The sequence below is a fragment of the Balaenoptera borealis genome (genome assembly GCF_965194805.1).
Source record: "Balaenoptera borealis genome assembly, chromosome: 11".
Classification (NCBI taxonomy): domain Eukaryota; kingdom Metazoa; phylum Chordata; class Mammalia; order Artiodactyla; family Balaenopteridae; genus Balaenoptera; species Balaenoptera borealis.
The window spans coordinates 103,026,530-103,044,133 of record NC_138868.1 but is presented as its reverse complement, the minus strand read 5'-3'; the positions used below and the strand labels follow the sequence as shown (position 1 = coordinate 103,044,133).

General features: G+C 35.9%; 2 protein-coding genes and 2 pseudogenes across 4 annotated transcripts in view; all 4 read left to right on the top strand.

The window, feature by feature from the left end:
* The window catches only part of TMEM225 (transmembrane protein 225), a 193,825-nt gene that overhangs the window by 108,312 nt on the left and 67,909 nt on the right, over positions 1-17,604 (top strand). The window lies entirely within an intron of this gene.
* Positions 1-17,604, top strand: part of LOC309604861 (olfactory receptor 8B8-like) — a 153,634-nt pseudogene that overhangs the window by 115,589 nt on the left and 20,441 nt on the right. The gene's annotated exons all lie outside the window — the stretch shown is intronic.
* On the top strand, positions 455-4,879 carry LOC309604849 (olfactory receptor 8B3-like). Its single transcript, XM_082339840.1, is given in 4 exon segments — positions 455-3,936; positions 3,938-4,508; positions 4,511-4,772; positions 4,774-4,879. Coding segments are annotated over 4 exon segments (954 nt in total). The 5' UTR covers positions 455-3,906; the 3' UTR covers positions 4,865-4,879.
* On the top strand, positions 15,317-16,249 carry LOC309604852 (olfactory receptor 8B3-like; annotated as a pseudogene). The gene has a single exon. The product of its transcript is annotated as an olfactory receptor 8B3-like (transcript).

The window sequence follows — 17,604 nt, the reverse complement described above, 5'->3', positions numbered from 1 at the left end:
CACAAAGCAAAAGCCTACATTAATATAAAAAGATAAAGAAAAGGGAAATAGAAACATACCATTATAGAAAATCATTAAATCACAAAAGAAGACAGCAAGAGAGGAAGAAAAGAACAAGGGAATTACAAAACAACCAGAGCACAATTAGGATAGAATTAGTAAGTCCTTACCCATCAATCATTATTTTAAGTGTAAATGATATAAATTCTCCAATCAAAAAGAAAAGAGTGGCTGAATGGATTAAAACAAAACAAAACAAAAAACAAGACCCAATTATATGCTGTCCACAAGAGACTTACTTCAGCTTTAAGGACACACACAGACTGAAAGTGAGGAGATAAAAAAAGGTGTTCTATGCAAGTGGAAACCAAAAAACAGCAGTGGTAAATATATCAGACAAGATAAACTTTAATTTAACAGCTGTAACAAGAGACAAAGACGGCAGTGATATCATGATGAAGAGGAAACATTACAACTGATATCACAATAATACAAAAGATCATAAGAGACTGCTATGACCAATTATACATAAATAAATTGAATACTGTAGAACACATAGATAAATTCTTTGAAACAAACAATCTACCAAGACTGAACTATGTAGAAACAGAAAAATCGAAGCAGATCAATAACGGGTAAGGAGATTGAATCAATAATCAAAAACCTCCCAACAAAGAAAAGCCCAGGACCAAAAACTAGATGAATTCACTGGTGAATTCTACTAAACATTTAAACAAGAATAAATGCCAAAACTTCTTAAACTCTTCCAGAAATGGAAGAAAGAACAACTTTCAAACTCATTTTACAACCAGAATTACCTTCACACCAACGTCAGGTAAAGACACTATAAGAAAAGAAAACTACAGGCCAATGTCTCTGATGAATATAGATGCAAAAATTCTCAACAGAATTCTAGCAAACCAATTCAACAGCACATTAAAAGATCATACACCACGATCAAGCGAGATTTAACCATGGGATGCAAGGATGGTTCAACATACACTAATCAATAAATGTGCTATACCAGATTAATAGAACGAAAGATTAAAATCATATGATTATTTCACTAGATGCAGAGAAAGCATTTGACAAATTTCAACATCCTTTCATGATAAAAAAAAAAGGGGGGGTGGATTGCAAAGGGAGATGAGTATACTTTTGGGGGTGAGGGAAATGCTCTAGATCTTGACCATGGTAGTCTTTATATGACTGTATTATTTTTGAAAGTCACTGAACTGTACTCTTAAAATGAGAGCATGTTATTGTATCCAGATTATGCCACAATAAAACTGATTAAAAAGAGAATAAGAAGAGCCAGTCTGAACTGTGATCTTATATCCCCTGCCCCTTAAACATTTTCCATAAATAAATCAGATTTAGTTTTGCATTAAACAAGAACCTAGTAGTTTTAAAATTACTACAGAAGTTTGAATAAATGTGGGTTGTATAAAATGCAATACAACTCAGCAATAAAAGGAGCAGACTGTTGATACATGCAACAACTGGGATGGACTTAAGGGCATCATGCTTAGTGAAAAAAGCCAGTTTCAGAAGTTATATATTGTATAGTTTCATCCGTTGTCTTCCTAATGACCCAACTATAGAGATGAAGAACAGGTTAGTGGTTGCCGCAAGACAGATGAAGGTGGGAGGGGATAGGTGTCACTATAAAGAGGTAGTGTAAGGGAGTTCCTTTATGTTAGTGGAAGAGTTCTGTATCATGATGGTGGTAGTTACATGAATCTACACAAGTGATCACATTACATAGATCTACACACACACACACACACACACACAACAGAAACACATACTGCATATAAAATTGCTCAAAGCTGAATAATGTCTGTAGTTTTGCTATTATACTACAGTTGTCGAAGATGTCACCATGGTAGGAAGCTGGGTAGATTTCAGGGGACTCTATCCATTATTTTTGAAATTTCCTGGGAATATATAATAATTAAAAAAATTTTTTAAACTTAGATTTTTTTCTCATAAGCATGATCATAAGCTAATACGTACATAGGAATTTTAAAGTCATATTTCCTTGTAATAGAAGCTTATTTACAGTGATTTTTCTTATAGATTTGATTTTAATCTATTAAAAGTATATTGAATCAGAACAACTCAAGGTAATTAAATTTCCATGGAATCATTTTTATAGTAAATAGTGTTTTATTAAACAATAATCTCTGAAATCAATTAAAAAGATCCTTTGGTTTATGTCTATAAAATTTGCATAAACACTGATTATTTAAAGAGACTCAACTATTATAAAGGGCCGTAATAAACTTTTCTGAAATGGTCATATATCTTTATGAACTTAAATTCTTGAAACTAATGTTACCTAGAATTATAATTAGTGAATTTTCAATGACATTAATTATTTGCATCTTTATAAGGGACAGCAGAGGATCCTTTCTCCTATGCTCTGGGGAATGTATAATCCCTGATGGGAAATTAACATTTACTGTAACAATTAGGGTGTAAACACAGACACATTTCTCCCCTGCAGAGCGTATCATGATGGGAAAGTCCTGGGGGACCCCTATACCTGAATTTCTAATCAGGTCCAAAAGAATTATAAGCCTTAAGCAAATGCTGTGTGCTCTATGACATTGTGGTTTAGATGTGAAGCCTGTGGTTTCCCTTCATGATCTCTTAGTAAATTTATAACCACAAGTTTGATCTAAATCATAGACTGACTCTTGGAACATTCATACTGTGAGATCTATGCTATGACTTTTCCAGGGAAAGAGGAAGATTCTGTGACTACATCTGCTCAGCTTTGATATCTCCAAGGCCAGTTCTTCTTTCAGGACAGTGGAGGTAAAACACACATAAAGGGTCAGCACTGAGTTCCCTCAGTGGATGGAGAGTGAGTTAACCAAGTTTCTATTTTTTGCCCACTCCCTCTGTTGCTGAAAAATGAGAAGTATTTATATTGAATAACAAGAAACTCCAAAGTCTGGAGCTCTGACTCTACTGCCTGTATTGTTCTCAGCATACACTCTGTGTTGACTCCATCTTCATTCTGGGAGCAGGAGAACTGTAGCAGTTCCAAGTGACAAATCCAGACAGCAACATCAGAAGAGATTTGTGGTTTTTTCTAAAATTTTTTTATTGAAATGTATAAACAGAGGAAAGTTGATATATCATAATAAGTATACAGCTTGAAATGTTTTCACAAATTTAATAACTAACTTAATCAGCACTCAAATTAACATTTCTCATTCATGCCATCCTACAAAACCTTGGAAAGCACATCCACCTTCCTTTATTCATTCGCTGTCCGGCTAGGATAGAGCAGAGGAGAATGTGTGGAAACACTGGAGTGTATGGTTAAGTATAAAACTTAGGTTACCAAGGTTCACCTCAATACCTGTTATCAATTATTAACTTCCTGGATTCTTATAGTAAAGTATCTGAAAACCTTAGAGACTATGAGAGACTTCCTGGTAGCAGAATATCTGTATGGTCTCTTCCCTGTAGGGATCTTTCTTTCTTGATGGTCAAAACAGGGGACCTGAGGTACCTAGTAGGGTAATGGAAACATGAGTAGGAACTAGGAAGTGATGAATCAGATGAATAGGGGGGAGAAATGGGGATACATTCCCACCTCTGAAGCCCATCAGCAAGTAGGCTTGCTCCTCAGCTACCCCATCCCTCTATCTTCTCGTAAGATAGAGCAGTTGTTTGTCACATGCAGTTCATGCAATGAAGGACAGTGATTTAAATGTTGAGGGGTGTGTACCTTCAGACCTTATGAAGCAAAGGAGGACTTATGTGATTTCTGCCAGTCTGAGTCTCTTTCACATAAAGCTCATATAAAAGAGAGTTTGTAAGAACAGAGCTGGGTTCCCTATTGATGGAGTTTTCTTCTATTCTCACAGATTTCTGAAGTTAAGAATGCTGGCTAGAAATGACTCCTTAGTGACTTGAATTTATTCTTGCTGGATTAACAGACCATCCAGAGCTCCAGCAGTCCCTCTCTTACCTGTTTCTAACGATCTACATTGTCACCATGGTGGGCATCCTGGGCTCGATCATTCTTATTGGTCTAAATTCTCACCTCCACACCCCCGTGTACTATTTAGTCTTCATCCTATCCTTCATTGATCTCTGTTACTCCTCTCTTTTCACCCCCCAGATGCTGATGAACTTTGTATTCAGGAAGAATATCATCTCCTATGTTGGGTGCATGACTCAGCTGTTTTTCTTTCTCTTTTTTGTCATCTCTGAGTGCTATATGTTGACCTCAATGGCCTGTGATCGCTATGTGGCCATCTGTACTCCATTGCTGTATAAGGTCACCATGTTCCATAAGGTCTGTTTGGTGCTATCTTTGGCTGCGTATGTGATGGGGTTTACTGGAGCCTCTGCCCACACAGGGTGCATGCTTAGACTAACCTTCTGCAAGGTTAATATAATCAACCATTACTTGTGTGACATCCTCCCACTCTTCCAACTCTCTTGCACCAGCACTTATGTCAGTGAGGTGGTAGTTCTCATTGTGTGGGTATTAATATCACAGTACCCAGTTTCACCATCCTAGTTTCTTACATCTTCATCCTCACTAGCATTCTTCATATCAAATCCGCTCAGGGAAGATCGAAAGCCTTCAGCACCTGTAGCTCCCACATCATTGCTCTTTCTCTTTTTTTTGGTTCAGCAGCATTCATGTACCTTAAATATTCTTCTCCTGGATCTATGGAGCAGGGGAAAGTTTCTTCTGTTTTTTATACTAATGTGGGACCCATGCTCAGTCCTCTGATTTAGTTTGAGGAACAAAGATGTCAGAGTTGCAATGAGGAAATCCCTGTTTAAAATGCAGAGGAGAGGGCTTCCCTGGTGGCGCAGTGGTTGAGAATCTGCCTGCCAATGCAGGGGACACGGGTTCGAGCCCTGGTCTGGGAGGATCCCACATGCCGCGGAGCAACTGGGCCCGTGAACCACAACTACTGAGCCTGCGCGTCTGGAACCTGTGCTCCGCAACAAGAGAGGCCACGATGGTGAGAGGCCCGCGCACCGCAATGAAGAGTGGCCCCCGCTTGCCACAACTAGAGAAAGCCCTCGCACAGAAACGAAGACCCAACACAGCCATAAATAAATAAAAATAAATAAATTTTAAAATCCAGAGGAGAAACATGTTCTAATTACAAACAACAATAATGTAAAGACATTCAATTTTTATTGTCTTTCAAGATATTTGTTCATAACTATGTCCTACAGATTGTGTTATATGTGGTATAATAGACTTGTCTCATCACTTTCCTTATAGCTTGTCTCACTTTTCCTACGTATCTCTTGCATCTTGTACCAGTTTCCTAAATAACTAGTAGCATCTTCATAAAAGGAAAGTATGAACTGATTTTTTTCATACTGTCTTTGTCTCCTGGGCTATTCCTAATCTGGACAAATATGGTGAGTTTCATAAATACATAAAGTTAAAATTAGAGCTTGCTGTTCTAGACACAGAAGTGCCCAAACACTGCAGAATAATTGTCTTTTAAAACAATATTGTTCCTGGTATAGGAAGAAGGATTCAAAGAAATGTCTTCATTGCAAATTGCATATATAGCTTAAAGTAGGATCAGATCCTTCTGATGTTATCATTTTGTTCTATTTTTCATACCAATTTTCCTTTTATTATTATTATTTTTCTTGTTCCCTTTGAAAATGGCCAAATCTGTTTTACATGCCACCTGCTTCTGAGACCCTCTATAAGGCAAATGCCTTTAATATTGAAGAGAATACATATAACTCCACCATTTATTGCCAAACATGGAATTAAGAGAGGATGATTAGAAGAATAATACATATGTATCTCAGGATCCCAGTAAGCATAATGGGTGGTTTATTATAAAATTTGTGTTTATTACTCTCTAAAATGACACCAGATATTTTGAAAAAAGCATATGGTTTTACTGTCAATTTTGTTTTTTATCACTTTAGGAAAATACTACACATGGTGTTAGGAGAAACATTTTAGCCATGTTTCACTTATCCAGTGAAGTATCATGAAAAAAGTTGTGTATTAATATAGTAAACCATAATCCTAGCAACATTTTTTGAACTTACTTAAACCTCATCTCACCAGTAAGACAATAAATATATTTACCTAGATGCTTCTCCCTATAATTTCCCTATTTCTCCAATGCTTTTCCCATTCATATATTTAGAGTATCAAATATAGTGGCAGGTCAAAAATATTCTTGTTGAATTGGATTATCTTGTTTGAATAATAATAATAAATTTAATGTTATAAATAATAATTAATAAAATATAGTAATAAATGACAAAAAATAAGTCAGAAGGAACTTTGGGGTATAATTTCTTTTGAGGAGTAAAGTGTGGCAACCATAGAGAGGTGCTGCTGACTCCCTTTCAGTAGAGCCACCTGTGGGGAGCATCATTGACTGTCTATAGCCAATACTCCTTTGGATCCACCATAGTGTTCAGGCAGAGTCCATGCTTACTCTAAGATGGCCTCAGCCAATGGCTTAGCATGGTGGGTCATACCGGCCTGGACAATTTCTGTGTAACGTGGATCTCTTCTGATAGGCAGTCTTTGTTTAGGGACTTCCTATCATCCTATTTGAGATTTTTTTGAACTGCACTGTGGTCTGAGGTTTTCCTACCCAATCCTTTCTTCTCTCTCTCCTTTCGTAGGTATCACACTTTCATCCTGGTCTGAAGGCTTTCTCACTGACTCCCACTCATTCCCATTTTATCCTTCACAGGCACTTACCACAATAAATGTCTTGGAAGTCTAATCATTTCTTAGCATCTGTTTCTTGGAGAACTCTAAAATGACATAGAGGACTTAACACTAACTGATTTTAAACCTTAGTTTTAGGATATGGTAATCAAGACAGATTGGTTTTGTTATAAATATAGATAAATCCATGGGACACAATAGAATATTTGGAAACAGAGCCTCACTTATATAGTTGATTGATTTTTAACTGAGCAACTGTGTAAATCTGTAAGTAAAGAAAAATCATTCTAAGCAATTGATGCTGGAAATACTAACTACTCATGAGGAAAACAATGAACTTTGATCTCTACCTCACATCATACACAAAAATTAATTTTAAACAGATCAAAACTATACACATGAAACTTTAACATAAACCTTCTAGAAGAAAACATAGAAAAGTATGTTAGTGTAGGCACAGATTTCTTAAACATATTCTGGAAAGCACTAAATCTAAAAGAAAAAAAAAAAAAGAGAAAATGAGTTTCATTTAAATTAGAACATCTGTTTATCAAAAAAATATTTATAGGCAAGACACAGACTGGAAGAATATTTGCAAAACATATATTTGATAAAGGTATTGTATCCAGAATATAAAATGTATCTCAGTGATGAAAACATCATATCATATATTGGCAAATGATTTGAAAGACACATCCCAAACGAACATATGTAAATAGCCAATAAGCACATGGAAATGTGCCAAACTTGGTACACCCCCTTATGTATAGTGAATAGCTGGACAACAGTTCCTTAACAGCTGTAGTATCCTCCCTCACTTTATTGCCCATACTTTGCCCCTTGAGTGGCTCAAGCACTTGTCAGGCCTTCTTCTTGGTCTCCCAACATGTTGGACCTTGCACCTTCTTGGAGCCTCTATTGCAGAGGTCCAAGCACCAGCTGTGGGGCATCTCCAAACCCTCCATTAATCCAAGCACCAATCCTATAGAGCTTCTTATCTGAGATTCTAGAATCTGGTTATGCTTCTTATTCTTTCTGTTTGTTCTCTCAGTTCTGGGTAGCTATTTTTTATAGGTTATTAGTCTTTATGTTTTCTCTGCTTCATCTTTTGCTCTTTCCTCCTTGCAATGTCTATATATCCAATTATCTTTTTAAAATATCCTCCATGGGAAATACATAGTATGCTGTTTTTTGACTGGAATTTGAAACAGGGAACACCTTTCATGTGATTTTGTTGGACGGACTTGCCCATTTCACAAGACATATCCTGTCTAATTAGCACATGCCAAACCCTGATGACAGTGATTAGTCAGAAATAGTCATTTGACTACAGTCTTTTCTGCCAAAATTATTTAAACAAACTTTTCTACTTGTAGTTACTGAATTGGTAAGATTAAATCTAGGGATTCTAGTAGTCCTGTTTTCACTACACGGGGAGAGTTCATCTGAGGTTAAAATGCAGTAGAACCAAGCAGACAAAATGTGTGGAGAGAGACACACCTCCATGAATGGTTGGCCCTGTCCAGCCAAATAAAAGGCCATGTATATTCATGACTTACCAGTTTCACACCCTTTTTGGGATTATGTTGGTTTATGTAGGCAAAATATAGTTGCAGGCATGACACATGCCTTGTAGTCTGAATGTGATATCCAATTTCCCAGCACACTCTGCTGGCAGTATGAGTCAGTAAAATGCCTGGCTTGGTCTGTGAATCAACAGACTTACTTTACAAGTTGACTTTATATTCTTTTGATCAACGTGGCAAAAATGATCATTTAAAATTATTAAAATCAAAACTCATATAAAACTAAAATGATTAAAAATTCAATTGTAGTGTTTTAAAAATAACTATAATTATAGAATTCGAAGTAAAAATTTTTTCAATATATCAAACATTTTTAAAACACCTTTAGGATATTTGGAAGTATTATGTCCATAACTTGATGAATTTCTTGAAGATATAGGTATCTTTATTATCCTTCTGTATATGCTTCATAAATACAATTTTAATTGGGAAAAAAGTTTGTTTTCTTCATGCGGAATCCCCAGATGAATTCACATTAAAGGCATCGAGCCTAGAGTATATCCTAGACAGATGCTCTTGGAAGGGTAAGAATAGAATGTGTCTGACGTGATGGCATATACCGTACTTTGGCCAGCGTCAAGAATGGTCAGCCAAGTGAGGCACTCACTGCTCTATTTCAACAGCCCAACCAAAAAGGCACTCCACGACCTGGTCACCAGCTACAGCAGCCACATGCAGAGGGGACAGTGCCTGTGGTGGACCAGAGTCCCACAGGGCTGCTGGGGGAGTCTGTTTCAGGTGCCCAGGAGCACAGTGCTTGGCCTGTGGTGGACGCCAGGCAAGGAGTCCTGATGTTCGCAGCTCCAGGCAGATGCCCTAGTCTCTAGCTCCCCATTTCACGTACTTCTGTCCATCTCCAGCCAATTAATCCTTTTCGTGGCATCTAAACTAGTTGAAGTGTGATCGCTCTAAGAATGCACAAGCCTTCTGCAAATTGGGTTTCTCTGTTATTTTGAAATATTTGAAATGAGAAAGCGAAATTAGTTCCAAATTTGTTGAACATTAAATTTGTCAGTAAAAAGAAAATAACTCACATTATTTAAATATGATTTCAACAGCAAAGTTTTAAATGGTGGTAAGAATGATCTAAACTCTACCACTTATGCATACAAAATTTCTCATTGATGATGATTATAAAAGAAATTGGAGATATAGTCATTACAAATTCTTGTTCAAGAATTGCAAATAACTTTCAAGCACAAAGCCTGTTAACAAAGAAATTATATTCCAGAAGCAAGTACCAATTTTCATTTAGAATTATGAGTATATTTTATTTGGGAATGTTATTTAATAAAAAATGATAAATCTCATTTAAGAGATATTTCTGATGTTTGAATAATTTACATTATTATAGTAGGTAATGAATATATGAACTTTTCTGATTTTACCATCAAATATATCCTGAAAACTTCATAATACATACATTTGCAATTTAATAAATAATGCAAAATTTATGTAATCACAAACCAGTTCATAAAATAGAATATTGTAGAATATTTTATTCAGTATTTTTAGCTGTTTTGAGTGAGTGGTAGACCCAATAGCCTAGTCCAACAATACCAGAAATGACAGTTGTTAAATAGCTTATTTAGTCAACTTTGTTCTCAAATTAGATTAGGTGGTAAGGGGGCATTCACTGTATAGTGATACTTTAGGTGGATGTCTTCAGCTGTTATGTCTTCAAATATTTTTCTACCACTCCTCCTCTCTGCTGTCTGGGACTCCAATTACATACATATGAAGTTACTCCAATTACATAATATGATGTCTTAGGGCTCACTGATGCTCTGTTCATTCTTTTCTAGGCTTTTTTTTTTGTCTCTGGATATCATTTTGGGTACTTTCTATTGCTATTCTTTAAGTTCACTCACCGTTTCTTCTGATGTGGTGTTAACTCCATTCAACACATTTATTTTTACATAAATTTTTTATTTTAGAATTATTTTAGATTTATAGAAGAATTGCTAATATAATACAGGGAGTTACTATATATTTCATATCTTGTTCCTCTTGCTATCTTACATTAGTGTGATACATATGTCACAGTTAGTGAACCAATATTGATAATTATTGTTAAAGTCCATACTTTATCCAGATTTTCTTAGTTTTTACCTAATGTCCCTTTTCTATCCTAGGATCCCATTCGGTATACCACATTGCGTTGATTAGTCATGTCTCATTGGGTTCCTCTTGGCTGTCACATTTTCTCAGACTTCCCGTGTTTTGGATAACTTTGACAGTTTTGAAGAGTATTAGTCAGGTATTTTGTAGAATATCCCTCAATTGGGATTTCTAATGTTTTTCTCATACTTATTTTTGGATTATGTATTTTTTTGGATTTGGTGTATTTTTCATTTCACACATTGTATTTTTCAGATCAAGGAAGTCAATGTGGGCCTTGTCATGCCTTGACTTTTTTTCTTGAATATATAGAATATATTAATAACAGCTCTTTTTTTCTTGTCTGCTAATTTTAAAATATGTTATTTTCAGTATGTTTCTACAGATTGAGGTTTTTCCTCATTGTGGATTGAATTTTCCTGCTTTTTGCATGCCAAGTTTTAGGCTAGTTTTTAGTTGGATTTCCTGTTATTTTAAACAAGAAATGTTGCCATATTTTTAAACTGAAATAACTCATTTGTAAATTTTTTATAAGAAAGAAAAAAGAGATTGAAGCTTGGCTGTCACTATTGGTGATAGAAACACAAACACACTGTAATAATTGGCAGGGCTCATGGAGCACAAGCTTAAACGGGAAGTGATTAATGTCCCAGTTGTATCTGATTATTTTTTTTCTCGGTTTTCTTTCTTTATGTCAACTTCATTGAATTTCCCCAGGTTGGAGACATGGATTCAATATAAGTCAGAATATTCTTTATGGAAACACCCAAGCCCAATCCTATGTAAGACTACTGACCCATCTGGTCCAGTATTAAGCCTCTAAGGTTGGTATGGAAAGGTGTGGATTGGCCTACCCATACTGATAGTAGATATTAGAGATGTGTTACAAAAACACAGACTAGTTTTCCATAGTAAGTCCTGAGAGATCTACTGAACAATATATTGTTTAAACTATTGAGCTGTATAAATTTTTATACAAATAAATTTTCCTTATAAAGTTTTATAAAAACATTTCAAATTATATTTTATGAGGCCTAGTTTACATACAGTAAAATATACAAATATGAGGTCTACAGCTTGATGACTTCTTACCTAAGTATAAACTCATTTAATCACCACCCAGAAAAAGATACAGAACATTTCTATGACCCCAGAAATTTCCCTTATGTCACTTTCTAGTCAGTAGACAAATCCCATGCACCAGTTGAGGTAACCATTGCTCTCATTTCTATCACTTTAGAGTAATTTTGCCTGTTCTTTAAAATCTTATAAATAAAATCATACTGTTTATACTCTTTTGAGTCTGCCATCTTCATTCAACATAATGATTTTTGTATTTCAACCATATTGGTGCATGTATCAGAACATAGTTTTATGAGAAATATCTCATTGAATGTATTTTCTGCAATTTCCTTATCTATTCTCTTATTGATGGAAATCTGGCTATTGAAATAAAACCTCAGTGAACATTCTTGTACAAGTATTTTTTTTTGACATATGCACTAATTTCTCTGTATATGTGATAGCTGTGGAATGTCTGGATCAGATGCTACATATGGTGCAACTTTACTAGAAAATACCAATTTGTTTTCCAAAGTACCTATATAATTTTACTCTTCTAACAGCAGTGTATGAAATTTCCAGGTGTTCCACATCCACATGTTCACTTGGTATAGACAGTCATTAATTTTAGCCATTCTAGTGTGTATGCAGCGGTATCTCATTATAATTTTAATTTACATTTTCCTTAGGACAAAGGATGTTGAGATACCTTTTTTCAAATTTATTAATATTTGAGCCTGTATTGCTTCTTGGAATGATAACTTTAAACCATTTTTAAATACATATTGGAAAAAAAGAAATACAATTGTCTGTGTTCTCAGATGACATGATTGTCTCTGTAGACAGTCCCTCAAAATTGACAGCAACAACTACTAAACAAATGAACAAAAAAACCTCTTGGAACTAATAAGTAGCTAGAGGAGAGTCACAGGATACAAAGTTAACATACAAAGGTTAATAGCTTTCCTATATACCAGGCACCGGATGATTGGAATTTGTAATGAAAAACTCAATACTATTCATATTGTCACCCCAACCCTACCCTCCAAAAAGAAGAAATACTTAGTTATAAGTCTAACAAAATATATAAAGGATCCATATGTGGAAAACAACAAAACTCTAATAAAAGTAATAAAAAATCTAAATAAATGGAAATATACTCCATGTTTGTGGATTAGAAGACTCAATTATGTTAAGTTGTCAGTTCTTCTTAACTTCATCTATATCGTCAATGTGATCCCAATCAAAATCCCAGCAAGTTTTTGTGGATATCAACAAACTGATTCTAAAGTTTATGTGGAAAGGGAAAAGACCCAAAATATCAAATACAATACTGAAGGAGAACAAAGTTGTAGGACAGATACTGTCCAACTTCAGGACTCACTATAAAACTACAGTAATCAAGTCAGTGTGGTAGTGATGAAAGAAAAGACAATGGATCAGAAGAGAGAACCTGAAGTTGACCTACAAAATATAGTCAACTGATCTTTGACAAAAGAGCAAAGGCAATCAATGGAATAATGGTAGTCTTCTTCACAAATGATGCTAGAAAAATCAGATGTCCATTTGCAAAAACATGAATTTAGACACAGACTTTACACCTTTCAAAAACAAACAAACAACAAACAAACCAGAATCTAGGACCTCACCCCAGATCTGCTGAATTAGATCTTGCCTTCCCATTTTCTTCCTGACACTTGCAGATTTAACGCTTTCCATTATATATTTACATTTAAAAATATATTATTAGCCAGTGATTCCAGATGCTTGCAGCAGCTTAGCTCAGGGTGACATAATACTGCAAATTAAAATTCTATTTAGTTAAAAAAGGTTTACACTTTTTGCATCTTTATGATAATATGGTATAAAACTTAAATTGCCACTGACTTTGATAAATTAGAACATATCAGGCTTGAGTTACTTAAAAAGGAGCCAGGAATTAACAAAAGATACCGTGGTATATATCAGTGAAAAGGATAACTATTTGACACATTTCATTATAACTAAATCAGGCTACTGTGACCATCATGTAGGTAGAAGAAAGGAGGGTAATGAGTTAGTTTTGCAATGTAAGAATAAGCTCAGAGTATCTCTACACTCATTCTCTGCCTGTATTTACATTGGTTGTGTTAAAGGTGAAAGAATGACCTTTAATTCTAATTTAGTACCTTGCCACAAACTTTTCTTGTAATGTGATTTGATGTAATATAAACTTAAAGGGAGTGTTTCTGGTTCTTGCATCACCTAAATAAGAGTTCTTAACATTTTCCAGGAAATAAAATAGTTTTAATGAATCTCTAAGGTCCTCATCAAGGCTAAGCCCAAGAATGTCTATCTTGTGAGACACATTTCAAGTTTGCCCTAAGGAATTTTTAGTCCCCTTGTAATTTCTAAGTGTCTGATGATAATAATTGGGACTCATTTTTGTAATGATTAGGTTTTCAACTATCCTACGTGTAAAAACCATATGAGGGATTTCCCACATGTTTTTCTTGCGTCTCTGCTCTTTTTCTTTTTATTCTTTCTCATTGAGTTCACCTGATTCCATGGCTTTAACCTCTGTGGAAATGGTCCCCAAATCTTTTTCTCAGATTCTGGTCTTCCTCTTGAGCGTTATTTAGCCTTATTTAGGTTGTATACTTCTACTTGCTTGTCCAGATGGCAACTCAAGATCACCATGTTCAAAACTGAATGCACATTGTTTATGAATATTTCCATTCTTTCTGAATTCTCTCTGTTTGTAGTTAACACCATAATTTAACCAAGCACCTAGGCTAATATCTTTGGGATTTTTTTGGTCTACTTCTATCCCCTTTGTGAGAAGTTCTGATGGCTCTTTCCTTTCAGTGTCTCTTGCATGTGTTTGTTTCTTTGAATTGCTCACAGTAGCACTGTTAATTCAGGGCATTTTTATCATTCATCGACTATTGAAATTGCCTCTTGCGAGTCACCTTGCCTCCAGTCTCTCTTATGCCAGTCCATTCTACCAGCCATTGCCATATTACTCTTTCTAAGCTTGCACTTAGATTATTTCATTCCTGTGTCAAAAGAGAAGTAAAAATCTCGAATGGTTCCTAATGGCCTCTCATAGTGAGCTGACCTTGATTTTGGCATTTGAAAACTTCCTGTATTGACCCAAATCTGCCTTTTGATCTGAGTCTATGCAGTCAGGGAGAGACATTGAGACCTTTCTGAGAGTCTGTGGAAGTCCTCTTTGTGACATTCAGGGAGGATGGAAATTATATTCTTTTCTCTGAGCTTAGCAACTTTGATCTGAGTCTATGTTGAATTCAGCAGGGAGAGGCATTAGGACCTTTCTGAGAGCTTGTGGAAGTCTGACGGTCTGGGAGGATGGAAGTTACTTTATTTCTCTGAGCTCAGTTAATCCAGCAGGATTGAGGCCCCCATGTAAAAGGGTGAGTGTTGAATTTTATCTGTCATGTTATTCTTCCAAACCTCATCTCAGAAAGCCAAGGACTCCCTGAAATGACACACCTTCTCTCTGCTGAGACAGTCATTGATCATTAGGTGGGCCTGGTAAGCTATCAAAGCAGAAGTGGAGCAGAGATGCTGTAGTCATGTGTGGTCACAGGGTTACTGAATCTTATCCCTGTAGAACTTGCTCGTTAGTGTTTTTGATATATATTATCTTTAAAAATTCCCTCAGCCTTTACACAAAGGAGAAAACAAAGGCACACAGAGGGTTGGCTTGGGTTCATTCTCCTATTCTGGGTCTCAACCTCATTATAGTGGGATTGGGTGGAGAGAGCTGGGTACTCATTTTAATGTTACCCTTTGTCCTGTTCCCACAGATATGTCCTAGGGAAGAATGGCCCCAGGGAACGACTCTTCAGTGACTGAGTTTATCCTGCTGGGTTTAACACAATAGCCAGAACTCCAGCTGCCTCTCTTTCTCATTTTCTTAGGAATATATCTGGTCACCATGGTGGGGAACATTGGCTTGATTATTCTGATCGGTTTGAACCCTCACCTGCACACTCCCATGTACTACTTTCTCTTCAACTTTTTCTTCATTGATCTCTGCTACTCCTCTGTCATTACCCCTAAAATGCTGATGAGTTTTGTAAACCAAAACGTCATCTCTTAAGCAGAGTGCATGGTTCAGCTCTGTTTCTTCTCCTTCTTTGTTATTGAAAAGTGCTGTATTTTGACGTCAATGGCCTATGATCGATATGTGGCCTTCTGTAAGCCCCTGCTTTACAGGGTCTCCATGTCCCATCAGGTCTGCCTCACGCAGATGGTGGGTGCATACGCGATGGGGCTTGTGGGTACCATGGCCCACACTGGGTGCATGCTGAGACTCTCCTTCTATGATGGCTACATCACCGATCATTACATGTGTGACATTCCTCTTCTCCTCCAGCTCTCCTGCACAAGCACCTCCATCAATGAGCTGGTGGTTTTCATTGTGGTGGGCGTCAGTGTCATAGGGCCCAGTCTCACCATCTCCATTTCTTATACCTTGATCCTCTCCAACATCCTCGGCATCTGTACTACAGAGGGCAGGTCCAAAGCCTTCAGTACCTGCAGCTCTCACATAATTCTGGTTTCTCTTTTCTTTGGATCATCAGCATTCATGTATCTGAAGCCTTTTCCTGCTGGGTCTCTGAATCGAGATAAAGTATCCACAGTTTTTTACACCATTGTGGGGCCAATGATGAATCTTTTCATTTACAGTTTGAGGAACAGAGATGTCCAAGTTGCACTGAGTAAGACTTTGAGTAAAAGGGTGTTCTCCTGAATGAAATCTGTGTTAGTTATTGATGCCAAATCCTCATAAGGGCAAACATATAATGCTATGGAGATAATAGTAAGAAATCAAAAAAGAAATGTAAATGATTTAAATGTGTAAATTAACTTAGTTATATAAATCACTTCTCAAGAAAATGTAAGGAAGAGGAGGATCAGCTGTTCACTCTCACCTTCTGATATTCCAATTATGCATATTTTTTCACTTTTGAAGTTGTTTCAGAGTTTTTGAATGTTCTATTTTACACTTTTTTTCTCTTTGGATTTGATTTTGGGAAGTTTCAGTTGCCTGATCTTCAAGCCACTGGTTCTTTTTCTAAGCTGTGTTGGGTTTTGATGAGCACGTAGAAGGAATGCTTCATTTATGTTACTGTGCCTTTTATTTCTAGCACTTTCTTTTGATAGTTTTTGTTAGAGTTTTCCATCTCTCTGTTTACCCATCGATTCTTACACGTTGTCTATTTTTCCCTTAGAGTCCTTAACATATTCATTATAGTCATTTTAATTTCCTGTTCAATAACTTCCACATCTCATTCTTATCTGAGTCTGGTTCTGTGGCTTGCATTATCTCTTTAGACTGTTTCTTTGTCTTGTAGTATTTTGTTGAAAGAGAATGTGCTGTCTCAGGTACTAACAACTTAGTTAATGGCTATTAGGGTGAGAATTTTTGGTATCCTGGCTAGGATTTTGGCTATGTTTAATTCTGTAGTGTCTATGGTTGCCAGAGTTATTTGTATGGAAATATGTTAATATAAATGTTTCAGACCTTACATGAAATTTCTAAAACTCTTATATGCTCTTGTATAATGTTATAAGTCATAATTCTAGTTATTACTTTAAAATGTATATCTCAGAAATAACTAAATTTCCTTGTCAATTGCATTATTATGAACTTTCATCAAATCTTTAACCGTGGTCATTTTTAAGTCTTTTGTCATTTACAGACAGTTCTGGGTGTACTCTGATGTTTTCGCAAAAATGTTCCTATAAAAGGGTTTCATCTTCAAGGAATTCATGGAAAAGACTCTGACAAGTACAGGTTTCTGGTAACTGACTATACTGCTGAACTGAATGAATAAGCATTTTCAGAACTCTAATGGAAAACTGATGAATTCATAAAAGTGCTAACAAAAGATCAAGATGAAAAAAAAATTACATGGGACTGAGTGAACTGATGAGGATGATTATAATTTTTGTGACTTTCTGTTTGAATAAAAAAAAAAAAATCCCACAAGGACTCAGAGGCAAAAAATATACAAATCAATTTTCACAGCAAAGTAAAGGAGCTGTTACAGTGGAGGATTACTGGACTGAATGTCAATATTATGACATAGTATGAGTGTGTTT